General features: G+C 47.3%; 1 protein-coding gene across 1 annotated transcript in view; it reads right to left on the bottom strand.

Annotated features, from left to right (window-relative positions):
• SLC5A9 (solute carrier family 5 member 9) overlaps positions 1 to 13162 on the bottom strand; it is a 40337-nt gene extending 27175 nt beyond the window's left edge. The window contains exons 1-2 of the mRNA XM_083158100.1: positions 13049 to 13162; positions 8425 to 8496 (exon numbers count right to left, since the gene is read on the bottom strand). Coding sequence (XP_083014226.1) covers positions 8425 to 8496; positions 13049 to 13162 — 186 coding nt within the window. The remainder of the gene's footprint in view (positions 1 to 8424; positions 8497 to 13048) is intronic.
• Between the last annotated feature and the right edge of the window lie 1612 nt (positions 13163 to 14774).

The raw sequence follows: 14774 nt of genomic DNA, 5'->3' as shown, positions 1-14774 counted from the left end.
AATTTCTGAATTAAATTTGGTTTTTGTTTTGAAAAAGCCAGCGTTGACAGGAAGAAACACGTGTCGGACCGCTAGGGCCCACGTTACTGCCGCTACTTTATTGCAAATATGCTTAGAAATCATTGAAATGTTTGTGAGATGAAAATGCTATTTTGTTGACCTGATAGATTGCCTATAACTGGCAAATAATTGTTAATGACCTGACTTAAAACCAAAGGCATAAAGTAGAAACTGCCTGATATATTGGAAAGTCCAGGAGGTAGAGTGACATAGTGCAATAACAGCACAGAAAAATCACTCTTGCCACTGGAAAATAAGTCTTGTCATCCATCAGGCCAACTCTGTGTGGGCTAAAAAATTATAAAGCGCACTAAAATAGCCATTGTAGACCTGATAGAACCGTGACTCAAAAATCAAAGGCACAAAATAGACACTACCTGATATATTGATAAGTTCAGTGGAGCAGAGTGACATAGTGCAATAAAAGCCAAAAATCACCTCTGCCACTGAACACAAGTCCTGTCACCTGCCAGGCTAATTCAGTGAGAGCTGAAAAATAGGGATATAAAAAACAAATTGCCTGATATATTGGAAAGCTCAGTTGGGCAGAGTGACACAGTGTAATAATAGCACCAAAAACACATCTGCCACTGAACATAAGTCCGGCTACTTACCAGGTCAAACTCAGTGAGAACAATAGAAGTGACAGTGCACCAATATATCAACCGCTCAGATTGGCAATACGCCAAACAGCACTACAATATCACTGAATAAAAATCCTGCTATTTCTACAGGTCTACATAACGACATAAAAGCTACAATGTATGAATAAACTTTGTTACAATAGCAAATCACCTCACACGTATAAAAGCCTGGGCTCTGTGCCAGAAAAGGAAGGGATACATTTTTAACATAAACTCCCAAATAAACACAGAGCCTATAACTCTAATGCTAGAGAAATACAATCGGCAGAACAAAGGCCCTGCATCTTTTTAAAAAGCTATTTTTCTGCACTAACATTTTTCCAAACTTTTTTCTCTTTAACATAATCTGTGTTGTTTTGTCAAAAGTGTGTGATTTTAACCCCTTATTTCATCTTGTCTAATTGTATGTAAGTGTGACCTAGAGTTTCAGTGAAATAAAAGAAAAACAGACGGGTCACTTTTTAAAAACAAAATTTAATTCAGAAATTACATAGAACTGGCATCCAGGTGCGCGTCCAGACCTGCAACCGCTTTTCCATTCTTCTCTTGTACTACATTTGGTTGTTGTGACAGCACCCCCACCATCAAAATAGGGTGGAATACCCCCAAACCCAAGGGGAAGAAATCCAGTGTGCAGCTTTTTCTCTTTACGGTTTCTAAAGGAAAGATGGTTCTGCTACTCATATACTGATTATACATACAGATCCCGCCTTGGAGAGACAGATATACAGGCAAAAGCAGACATATCCAGACTATGGCCCTCCAGCTGTTGTGAAACTACAAGTCTCGTCATGCCTTGCCACAGTTTTTCTAATATGGAATGCTAAAACTATGGCAAAGCATTCTGGGATGTGTAGTTTCACAACAGCTGGATGGCCACTGGGCTAAAGTTTTAGAGATGACCTTATGGACCATGTTATGAATGTATTGGCCTCAGGGAATATAAACCCTGTGAATCTCAGTGATGGAATAATTATATTATATTATTATTATTATTATTATTATTATTATTATTATAGGATACAGGAGCAACTACATAACACAAATGTTGTGATGTAAGTTATAAAGGTTTAGTTCATTTGTAAACATTAGCTCATTGCTGATTTTACTAAATTGATTATTAATGTCAATGAGTAACCAGGTAACACCAACATTGCCAAGTCCGAGTTATACCATTACCCAAATTTGTGGCTTAGAACTATTTGCCGATTGAACACACTTGTCCCTTATTTAGTGTGTGTTCTCTCTGTGTCCCTGTCACTGATACATTTGGATGGCACAACAAATTCCTTTTTGTTTCACTATGAGAAACTATCAGGCTACTTTCCAAAAGGTTAACCCCAGGTTTCACTAATACCACTTTTACAGCAGCAAGCACGGGTCGCACCCTGGAGTTTGGAATCGACTCCAAGCTGGGTACGAACCGGTTTGCGACTCCTTTTAGACCAGAGTCCCGACCCGGTATAATGCCGGGCAGGTGAGGTCACCGGAGGCGGGGCCTGATCCAGCGCTGAGAGTTAAGCATTTCCATTGCAGTGAACGTGTTCTGGGTCGCATTGATTCGGATTACCTGTTTACACTGCGCAGGGATCCAGGTTGATGCTGAAGCTCCATCCTCCCCATTGTTAATTTGTGAGGCATGGTGCCCAAAGCATGGCGAGCGGACGCGGTACACTTTGATGGTGTCAAAATTTTGGGGGAGATTCTCTAAACGAAAAATGCAGTAAAAACCCTGTTATTGGGGTTTGTACTGCATTTTGGGATGCTCTAAGCCTCCCCACGCCGGGTTATCGTGACGGGGGGCATCGCCAGAAAAATCTGGCGATGCCCCATAGAAGCCTATGGGCTTTTACCGCAATCCACCACAATCCACCGCTTCCCCGCACTGCCCCCCGCCGCCCCACATCAACCCCCCTCACCTGTGTCCGAGCAGCACTGCCCGGACCTGTGACCTCCCCCTCCCTGCACTATGATCATCTTCCGGGTGCAGAGAGGAGGAGAGCCCGGCGCAGCAGCAGCAGTGGCTGGTGAGGGAGGGGGGAGCCACCAGGAGCTGTGGGGTCCCGATGGGACCCGCTGTCTCTCACCGCAAAGGACAGCTCTTAACGCAAGAGCTGTCCTTTGCCATAATTATCGCATATGTTAGAGCATATGCGATAATTATGTAGGCGATGGGGGGCAATGTGCGGCGGCAAGGGGGCGCGGATGTTAGAGCATCCCCCCTTTAAATGTTGACCTTGACATTGTCGACCTAATTCTGGTGTCGACCCACCAACCCTGTGGACCTACTTCATGTGTCGTCATAAGCATGTTGACTTAATATGGGTCAACACAATGACCGATATTCATTTATACTGTCGTTGGTTTTCTTTCATTATCACCATCTGAAAATGCTGTCTGTTGCCCCCTAGAGTATCTTGCGATCCCCTGTGAGGAAGAACATAATGCAATATTGCCCCTGGCTGCATATGGCATAGCTATTCCTCTGTGTCACAGTAATGACCAACGAAGGGTTAACACTGCTGCAGGTGGCACCACAGTATAACAATAGTAAGTTGTGGAGGCCTTGGCAGCTCCTTGTATATACTGTATAAATGTATTGCTGCAATAGCATGGATGGTGCCAGACACACAAGTGTAACTGGGGTGAGAATAAACCAGAATACAGCTGGGACCAGAACAATTACCAGAACCTATTTGTTTACCAATATAAAAGTATAAAAATGAAGCACACAATAAATTGTATGTAGGGCATTGGCGTTACTGTAATGGGTGCAATGTGTGTGGTGCACATGGGCACCTCTGTCCAGGGGGAGCTCAAACTGCACTTATGTTTCCAGAATCCTGTGTCGGAGCTGCAGCCACTGAAAGAATCACCTGCAAAATGTCTGCAATGTCTTCAGAGCAACCTGCACATTTGCTCTGGCACAATGCTAAAGTCTTCTGCACTGTGAAGAAGTGTGGGCCCACCCAGAGTCTGCACGCGGTCCCCTCTTCTCTAATAAAACATCCCGATCATCTGCGACACCATCAGCCGGCTGCGTGACCCATGGGGTGGGACAGGATAAAGAGGCCAATTCTGCCCAAAATAAATGGCATCAGACTGTCACACTAATGTTGCAGACCCCAAACTGCACATACGCAGTATGGGTGAGGCCAATTATCCAACATCACTACTTTGCAGCATGAATCAGGCCCAGTGTCAGTGGAAAGGGAGAAAGAGCCATAGAAGGGAATTTATTGAGTAAATCTAGTAGGAATAATCACCACGAGCCAGGGCCGGCGCCACCACTAGGCAGCTCTAGGCATTTGCCTAGGGCGCCGGCACCTGGAGGGCGGCAGTTCGCCCCTCACCCCCAGCATGTGCAGGCGGCGTCGGCGTCCCTGCAGTGCTGGAGCGGGCAGGTGCTGGAGCGGGCAGGGGTGTCCATGCCGCGGGGGTACCTGCGGCGCTGTCACTGTGTATAAAGCTGCTGCTGGCGGCGGCGGGCTCCCTGCAGTGAATAGAGAATAACTAGCGCTATGCGGCGGCGCGGGAAGCGCTTCTGGGTTTGAAAACACTTGCCGCATGCTGATTGGCTGAGATTCAGCCAATCAGCTGGTATATCGAGAAGCAAGAGTCAGATTATGGCAGAGGCTCAGGATCAGAACAGGTGAGACCTATCTACCGTATGCTCACACATCAACATAACCCCAAGTTAGGTTCAGCTCAGTGCCTCTGAAAGCAGTGTTTCCTGCCCTATCCTGAACCTTGGCAGGCTAATCAGAGTCCATTGATTACAGGAGCCTGAGCCGCCAGTGATAGCATTGCTGGTATGGAGGGGGGGGAAATGGGTGATAAGTAACTGATTATTATTATTATTATTTTGAACACCAGCTGTGAACACAAGAACTTATGTAATGCTATAAATCATAGTGCAACACAACAACTGTGTTTCTGATCTGGAACCAGGCCTTCTTCTGGTATTACATATACTACATATTGGACATCAGAAAGCGGTAAAATAATAATAATATTCGCTGTCATAAATATAATACTTTGATTTCTTTATCTCACCATGTAACTTTGAACTTAAGATACAATAATAAAAAATTAAAAGCCTTTATTTTTAAACCAATAAAGTGATAAAGAACCACTAGCGGGGCAATATTGGTTACATTAACTTATAGTAGCGCCCACGCCCCCAGCCTAAGGGGCCTAAGCCTAACCCTACCCGGCCACAGCCTAACCCTAAAGGCCCCCATACACTAGTCCAACTTGTTTGACCCAATTTTCCCTGAGCTCCCCCGGCAGCTTCCTGGGAGAGCTCACTAACTATTTGGCACTTGATGTGCCATTTGCGACATGGGAGCACTCTCAGCCAATCAACGGCTGGTCTGTCTTTTGAATTTTATTTCAAATTCTGATGCCTCTGGCCACAGGTCTGCTCAGTGCTTTCTGGACACTGTGGACTGCCAGCCCCGCTGCTGCATGCCAGTCACCCACACCCCCCAGGCGCTCAGCGCATCCTGTACCCCGCCCCTGCACATAGGTGTGTGCCAGCGGCATGTCTAGAACACAGACCTTCTAGCAAGCATCTACTTGAGGCAGTGTCCCAGAACACAGGCCTTCTGGCCAGCACCTACTTTAGGTAGTCTATTAGAGCAAAAGCTTTCTGGCCAGCACATACTTTAGGCAATGTATTAGAACACAAAACTTCTGGTCAGCACCTACTTGGGGCAAGTCTAGTACACAAGCATTCTAGGAAGCATCTACTTGAGGCAGTGTCCTAGAACACAAGCCTTCTGGCCAGCACCTACTTGGGGTAAGTCTGGAACACAAGCATTCTAGTAAGCATCTACTTGAAGCATTGTCCTAGAACACAAGTCTTCTGGCCAGCACCTGCTTGAGGCAGTCTAATATTTATTTATTATTTATTAACAGTTTCTTATATAGCACAGCATATTCCGTTGCGCTTTACAAAGGAGACAGTGATACAACAAACTGGGTATTTACAAACATTCAAAGGTAAGAGGGCCCTGCTTGCAAGCTTGCAATCTATAGGGAAATAGGATACACAAGGATTGATATTCTTTAATGCATAAAGTCCACCAGAATGCAAAGGTTCCTGGTGTGCTGTAAGATATGGTGACCTAGCCGTTTGGCCATGGGTCAGTAGGATGGAAATGTGAAGAAAAGAGTGGATATGTGTGGACTGTATAGTGGGGATGTCATTAGATAGGAATGGTATATGAAGGTTAAGTGACTGGTTCTGGAATTTGATAAGCTTGCCTGAAGAGGTGAGTTTTCAGGGAACGCTTATAGGTTTGGAGGCTGAAGGAGAGTCCTATTGTGCTTGGGAGGTCATTCCGCAGAGAGGGTGCAACCCGAAGAAAGTCCTCGGTAATGGGAGCGAGTAATGAGTGTGGATGATAGACGCCGATCTTGTGAGGAGCGTAGAGGTCGGGTTGGAAGATATTTTGAGAAAAGAGAAGAGATGTATGTTGGTGTAGTTTGGTTTATGGCTTTTTGTGTAAGTAAAAGGATTTTGTATTGAATACGGTAGAATACAGGTAACCAATGAAGTGACTGACACAGTAGCTTTGTAAACGATGAACGTCTGGGTAGGAAGATTAGCCTCACAGGTCCTTGAAAAAGCTGCTTATTGCGGCGAAATGCGTTGGGCCAGGCTCCTGATTGCCCATCCATCACGCTGCTTTCCACTATCACCACCTGCCACCAAAAGTTAACTGGAGATCCAGACCTTTCAACTACTACCGGCCCATTGACCTGGAGTGAGGCACTCACCATCTGAAGGCAAGCCGCCTATCTAATACCCACCCAGAGTCACCCTGCGGATGTCTCAACACTACTTCGTATTCCAGTTGGGAGGCATGCAACCCCCATTCTAAAACTGGAAGAAGTCCCAATCGAGCACCGCTTTGGCCAAGTCTAAAGGATCATTTCCATCTCCCGGTTACACATTGAACTGTGGACTTACAAAGGTGATATTACAAATCCAGTGGATGCAGCTTTTTACATCCCCCTCCCTCCCCCTTCTCCCCTTTTTATATTTGTCTTTTAGAAATGTATTGATAGAATATTGTGTAAAATAAAAATTTATACTTTTTCAAACCGTTGAGTATATTTTATTGAAGCAGCCAGCGCCGGCACACCCTCTTTCTTTGTAATTATCTTCTTCAGTACACCCTACTCTATACTAGGAGCAATAGTCAGGTACAGTATATCATCACTCATTACCAATTATTCATATCCCGCATTTACACGAGCACGTCCTCACATTGGCCCTTATTCTGATCGGTGCGGCCGGATCCGAATATGCGGCCAGCACCGTGCGTCCTAAACCCCGCCTTCCATACGGATCGCCAAACTCCGTCCGAACGCGGTAAGAAGCTGTCCGAACGGACCGCACGTGTATTTCTCATGAATACACCTCCTCCGTCTCAGGGAACCACCCCCATCATTCGATGGTCGCAGACCATCGAATGCAGGACCGAGTGGCCAGGCAGCTCCCGCAACCTCAGACCACACGGGCATTTCTCTGTGCAAAAGCAGGGATCTGGGCGGGCAGCTGACATCCGGCAATGTCATATGTCCTCCCCTACACGTGCGTCACGGCCGCATTACCATACGTACGCCCAGCGTTTGCATGGGAACGCCCATGAAACGCGGGGTGTAAACATATGGTAATGAGCCCAAACAGCCCTTCACACCCCTCTCCACCCCCTGCTCGTAGTGTACACATTTCATGCGGAATGTGGCCGTGCGTCCCGCTCGCACATGCGCAGAGACGCCTCTGCACATGCGCAGACACAAAACTTTGGCGGCACGAACGCACGCGGATATTACCGCACCAACCAGAATAAGGGCCATAGTTAGGCTGAGTTAGGCTGGTTACACATCTGAATGATGTATTGTTGGAGGACATGCTGGCTAACCTGCTCTGCTGTGTGTACACATTGCTCTGTGTAGTGTTACAAAGGGACAAAGTATCATGTAATTCTGGCATCATTAACATTATCTTATGAATGACCGTACAGTATGGATAGCCATCAGTGCAGTCACCATCAATGGTCTCCGGGGCTATTGTAATGCCACTGCCGCCTGCCGGGAGCTCACCTGCCACATCTGTGGCCGGTGGCCAGAGCCCGGGACCCGCAGAAGATTTGTCTGTGGTCCTCCCGGCTCCCTTGTCCCCTCTGGCTTCTGCTTCTAATCTAAACGGACCATCACAAAATGTCCGCCCCCATACAGCAGAAAACTGTCTGCTGTATGGGCCAGACATTTTGTAATGGTCAGTTTTCATTAGACGCTGGAGCCAGGAGCGGACAGGGGAGCCGGGACCACAGACAAGGTGCCTGCTACAGCTGCTTTTGGAGGGGGGAGGTTAACTTTACTGTGCGGGGGGGGGGGGGGGGGGTGCTGCTGATATTTTGGCAGGGAGGGCGTAAAAATTGTAGTTATGCCACTTCCGGAGGTGCAGGGGACCGGCGATGGGCAGCAGAGGGCTCCAACAGAACGTGGCGGACACGCATCTCGTGCGCGTGTGCCCCTGGCGCGGAGCATGGAATGGTGATTATATCACCTGGAGCAGCTCCACTAAGAGCTGCTCCATCTGTAAGAATCATTGTTATGATCTGGAAATATCATGCAATACTGTCCTGTAGGTATATTATTTTTTAGTAGACTAGAAATATAACTTAATACTGTTTATACTTACAGGCCACCATGTCATGTTTCTCCCAGCCAGGAAATATCCTCCTACCGTTCCCCGGCTCGCGCGGACTGAGGACTATCCAAGACAGAAAGCAGATGGTTAAAGTTCTCCTACCATTTTTAATAAAATGCTAAAAGCATCATTCATATCATTCTAGTATTATTCAACAGTCTATCTATGTCTGGGGCTCTTCCTCTATATTCAAATAATCCATCATTACATTTAATCTTCATTTGATTTTTTTTAGCCTCATAAGTGGAGGTTGGCAGGTTCTTAGGCCCTTATTCTGATCGGTGCGGCCGGATCCGAATATGCGGCCAGCACCGTGCGTCCTAAACCCCGCCTTCCATACGGATCGCCAACTCCGTCCGTACGCGGTAAGAAGCTGTCCGAACGGACCGCACGTGTATTTCTCATGAATACACCTCCTCCATCTCAGGGAACCTCCCCCATCATTCGATGGTCGCAGACCATCGAATGCTGGATAGAGTGGCCAGGCAGCTCCCGCAACCTCAGACCACACGGGCATTTCTCCGTGCAAAAGCAGGGATCTGGGCGGGCAGCTGACATCCGGCAATGTCATATGTCCGCCGCCTACACGTGTGTCACGGCCGCATTACCATACGTACGCCCAGCGTTTGCATGGGAACGCCCATGAAACGCGGGGTGTAAACATATGGTAATGAGCCCAAACAGCCCTTCACACCCCTCTCCACCCCCTGTTCGTAGTGTACACATTTCATGCGGAATGTGGCCGTGCGTCCCGCTCGCACATGCGCAGAGACGCCTCTGCACATGCGCAGACACAAAACATCGGCGGCACGAACGCACGCGGATATTACCGCACCAACCAGAATAAGGGCCTTAGTAACAGACTTTAAACCAGATACTTTAACCCTTTGAGTGCCAACATCTCAGATGTTCAAAATATCCACTAAAAATGCCAGCGTCGCTCACATTTGTTATATTAATTCAAATAACAAATGTTGTGTGAAAATAGATTATATTTCCTGTATAAGGTAGACATTACAGGTCATAATGATGGAAAAAATGTTTGCTTGGCAATTTTCACACCTATTTTGACAAATGCATTTGGCACTCAAAGTGTTAAGACCGTCTGACCCAAATATAATAGGTTTCTATGTGCATCTCCCTACGAATAACGTAATGCCTGCAATAGGCGTGGAGTGGGTTAAACATCCAAGGCTGCTGTGTGACCTAGGAAGGCATGTGACTCGAAGGACCAATAAGGACTCAGGAAAAGGCAGCGTTAGCTAGGATATCAGGTCAGGAAAGGGAGGGCTCTTCCTCTCTTTCCTGAAGGTTTTCCCGCCCACCCTCCCTTATGGTAATATGGTGGGGTGGGTGTTCATTGCGTTGGCTGATAGGCGGGAAAGAACGGCAGGTTAATAGAATTACTTTTTATTCAAATGATGATGCTACGTATATGTTTGTTTTTCGGTGCGCTCGCCTCTCATTGGCTTAGGCCTTCGCTCGATCACCCGCTCGGGGGGCAGCGACCCCACCCGGATGGGTGGGTAGTCAATGCAGTAGGTCGAGCGGATACCGCTTGTTAGGGTAGGCTTGATTACGTATGCATTGTGTGGGTGGAGCTTAGTTAATTAGGTGCCGGATGGGTTCCCGACAGTCGGGATGCCGACAGTCAGTTACCCGACGTCGGCATCCCGACTGTCAAAACGCCGGCAGCCGGGTGACCCGACGTCGGCATCCCGACTGTCAAAACGCCGGCAGCCGGGTGACCGACGGCCACCCGCTATTTTCCCTCGTGGGGGTCCACGACCCCCATAGAGGGAGAATAGAATAGGTGGCTCGCGTAGCGAGCCACCGTGCCCGCAGCGTGGCGAGCGCAGCGAGCCCGCAAGGGGCTTTTTTGCACTCGCCATGCTGTCTGACTCCGGCCAGTCGGGATCCCAACGTCGGGATAATGACTGTCGGGATCCCGACTGTCGGAGTCCCATACCACACCCAGTTAATTAGCCGTTCTTTCTGGGCCACCATTAATTAATTATTAATAAATTAATCTAGCTTAAAATTGCTAAAATAAATCAGCTAACAAATTCTGCCAAACCTAAGTCTCCGAGTCTTTATTTCAGGTTTAGTTTGTAAGTCTTGAAATGTGATGTATATACTGTACATGCTAGAGGTCACACACATCAGATGCTAGGATGTTTAACAGTTCCATTGCACACAGGTTGGGAACCACTGAGAGGGTTTGCTTTTTTATTTTTATAGATCTGCTGTCTCAATGTGCATAAAACAATTTTAAAATCAGCATTAAGGTCCATACACACTGGGCGACTGTGCCCAGTGTGTATAGACAGCGATGATCTCTTTCATCGCTGGGGGGGAAAGCCGCTAAGTGCCCGGAGGGGGAGGGGGAGAGGACGGCGTTGCATAGCTGAGCGCTATGCAAAGCCATCCTGAAAGCCGCTCATCTGCTGGTATAACCAGCAGATGAACGGCTTTCCCGGCGATGTTGCAGGAGCGCCCAGCAGCGCTCACCGCTCATTGCCCGGGCATACACACTGGACGGCTTTGAGCTGAAAGCCACTCAAACCTGCTGTTTTGAGCGACTTTCAGCTCAGTCGCCCAGTGTGTATGGACCTTTAAGTTCTGCAGGATACAAAATATAATACACTATTTCTGGTACTTACAGTATATGTTAGTTGGGCGCCCACTAAGCTATTTTCTTAGTTTTACGCGTCCGCTCACCGCGCTTCAGGCTCGGTGGCTCGCTGCGTTCGTCACACTATATAAAATCAACTCCAGGCCAACATGGATAGTGGGGGTATGAGCGTACTAACTATAGTGGGAACCCAACTAACATATAAGTACCCTATTTCTTATCAAACAGTAATGTGACTCTCTAATAGTGTATGTGATATATGCACTCCACTTATGTCTCGGTAGTACTGTTCATTTATTTTTTAATTTCCCTACAATAGACCTGCTCTAGAGAATGGTGTCTATGTACTAAGCCTTGGAGAGAAAGAAAACAGACTTAAGGCCCCCATACACTAGTCTGACTTATCCTAAGGACCAGTCAGACCAGTTTGCCCTTGAGAGCCCCCTGGCAGCTCCCGCTTTTAATTTGGCACTTGATGTATATCCCCGGGGAGCTGGCAGCGGTGGGGTGCGGGCAGTGGGGTCCGTGCGGCGGATGGGAACTAAGTAGCGCTATTTGCTGGGCGGTGAGAAGCGCTGCTGAATTTTAAAACATTTTGAAAACACTGGCTGAACGCTGATTGGCTGAATACAATCAGTGTCCGGCCAGTCTTTTAAAAAAAAAATTCAAATTCAGCAGCGCTTCCCACCCCGCCACCCGGCAAACAGCATTAAAAAGCTCCCAGCCGCCACCGCTGCTCAGATCCCCACTACCTGGACACCGCTTCCCAGCCGCCGCTGCCCGGATGACCATTCCCTGGATGTTACTGCCCGGACCCCGCTGCTGCACATACAGTAGTTGTGTGCCAGGGGATGCAGTTTAAATCCCGGCGGTCGGGATCCCGGCGTTTGGAATCCCGACCGCCGAAATCCCGTCACTTTCTCCTTCCGTGGATGTCCACGACACCCCTGGAGGGAGAATAACTGAATATCCTTGTCGGGATTTCAGCGGTCGGGATTTTGAACGCCGGGATCCCGACCGCCAGGATTTCATACTGAATCCGTGTGCCAGCAGTGCTTCCCCGCTGGCACACACCTACGGATCGGACCAACACATCGAGGGTGCTAAAAAGCTGATGGGTCTGATCCGACAGATTGAACCTGCAGCAGGTTCAATCTGTAGGGTCCGAGCCGATGCTCATGGGACCGCGCATCGGGTCAGATGAGGTGTCAAACACATCCGATTTGGGCCGATTCCGACCGTCTGGATCTGGGGAAATTGTCCTAAATCAAGTGCACCTTTAGACAGAGTACCGACCAACCAACCAAACGCCTCCTATCATTTTGCAAACAGATGGTAACATGGTAATTAGGAGCTGTTTGGCTGGTACTTTATCACTGTCGGGGGAGGGGTCATTGGGGCAACCACTGAAGGTCGACAGGGCTAAGGTCGACACCTGAAATAGGTCGACATGGCTTAGGCCGACAGGGTGGGAAGGTTGACACACGCATTATGTCAACAATGGGAATGTTGACAGTCAAAAAGTCGACGTGTGTTTTTTGCATTTTTTGGTCCCAAATGACGCCATGCTTGGAAACGATATTTTCATCTCCCACCACACCGGCATCGTCGTGGATGGTAGGGCAGGAAATACCGCCTGTCAGCACATGTCGGCTAAAAAAAAAGTGAAGAACTGATGTCAACCTTTCAGCTGTTGACCTAATACTTGTGTTGACCTTCCCACCCTTTTGACCTTCAGTGGTGTTGACCTAAATAGGATCGACCTAGTGATGATATTCCTCTGTCCAGGGCTTAGTACATAGACCCTAACGTCACACTTTATATCTGCATATATCAGTGAGGACACAGCATACCCATAGCTGCAGGTGAACTTGGCACAGGGACAGTAAATAACTCTCAGACACCCGGACTTGCATCTAGAGAGATTACCCGCCCCTAATAATCACAGTCCTGTCGGAAACTGGCAAGTTTTGCACTTACCCATATCCCAACCGCAAGGACAAGCACAAAATACACCACGACCACAATAATATCGGGAATCCCAAAATCTGCATATTCAGGACCGGTCGATGGGGATTGTGTGCCATTTTCCATTATTGCCGGTGGAAGGATAAATGAGTCTGTGTGGAAGAAGAATGACTTATCTACTGATTGATTACTAACCAGCTGTTAATAACTAACAGACTTATCAACGTGCTGACAGCTATCTAACAATTATTGTTTCGTTCTGCACATCAGCTCATTTCGTTTATGGTTGAAATGTTTCTTGACAGTCTCTAGAACACTTGGCCGGCATAAAACAAATAACACCATCATTTTTTTGGTCCTAAAGAAATGGAAGGTAGGATAGATTTGTCTGTCTAAAAATATAGTCGAATATCATTTTTTGTTACTCCTTTACATATAAAAGATAAATAAAAAAAAGAGTATTAAGAAGATATGTGCTGTTATCTACAGTATGCTGACAGCAGTTCTTTATGATGCATTGGGGTGGGATGGGCTAAGCTTGAAAAGTGCTCAGTTTGTGCCTAACTATCATTTTTCAAAAATGCAGGCTGTAACATGGCACTTAGGAGCTGATTAGTTGCTACTGAATATTACACAGCTCTGAACAAAAGGCCAATCCCAAACTGTATACTGGATACTGTGGCTGGTGATGCCACTCACACATGCCCTCTATAGCCATACTATGGGCCACGTTCTCTAAGCTTCAAAAATGATAAAATGGAGCGTGATAAACAGCCAGCCAATCAGCTCCTGCCTGCCATGTCACAGACTGTGTTTGAAAAATGTCAGGCAAGAGCTGATTGGCTGGCTGTTTATCACTCTCCATTTTAGCACTTTTGAAGCTTAGAGAATCTGGCCCAATATCATTTATAAAGAGCCGTTGGAAAATGAGTGTACATCCGTGCATACATCACCGCCGAAATGCGAATTTACACCCATTTGCATGTGAGCGTACCGGTCAAAAATCATTCATTGGTCGCCGACCATCCAATGATTTTTGAGCCCTTCGCAAATAAAAGTCAGTGTAGGCTGATTTTCATACACCATGGCCGAGAATGGGGCGGGCGCGTACGGTTTGAGATATTCAGCGTCCTGCTGTGCGCACCCACCATTTTTGTGGGAATGCCCAGGAAATGCTTGGCGTCCCACGCGCCAACCCCTTGACTGCCTCCATCCCCCCCCCCCTTGGCACGGCAGCCATGAGCATGTGTGTATCTGCATATACGCATACGCAGTGCCAAAACATTGGTCACCGAACATTCATGGCCTGTAAATATTAAACTCCCTATAATAAATGTCTCAATCTGCCATATTACAGGAAGTCGCCGAAAACAGATGTTAGGAGAAAAAAAAGAAAAAAGCTGGTTGTAATTTACAGTAGTTAAAAACCAGCCAAGGACAGCCGGGATGTGTGACAGCTCCTAGAACTGAGTAATCATTGGTAGAATAGTTCATTCATTAGGGCTTGAACTTTCTCCAACTCTATTACTACTAGAGTTACGGCATGTTGTGTGTACTGTGGTCTCAGGCCTGATTCAAAGATGGACACACAGTCGATGTTTCATGGAACTGAGCGATTATCAGCAGACTGCGAATGGGTGTGTTAGAGTCAAGGTGCCGCTGCATAAATGCACACAATGGGCGGTATTCAATGAGGCTGATTCGCCATGTTTTTATGGCGATTTTGTGCTGTAAGGCG

This window comes from Crinia signifera, chromosome 8 (genome assembly GCF_055691185.1).
Source record: "Crinia signifera chromosome 8, ASM5569118v1, whole genome shotgun sequence".
Taxonomy (NCBI): domain Eukaryota; kingdom Metazoa; phylum Chordata; class Amphibia; order Anura; family Myobatrachidae; genus Crinia; species Crinia signifera.
Note: the sequence above shows the minus strand (reverse complement) of the source record. Positions and strands in the feature narration are given on the sequence as shown.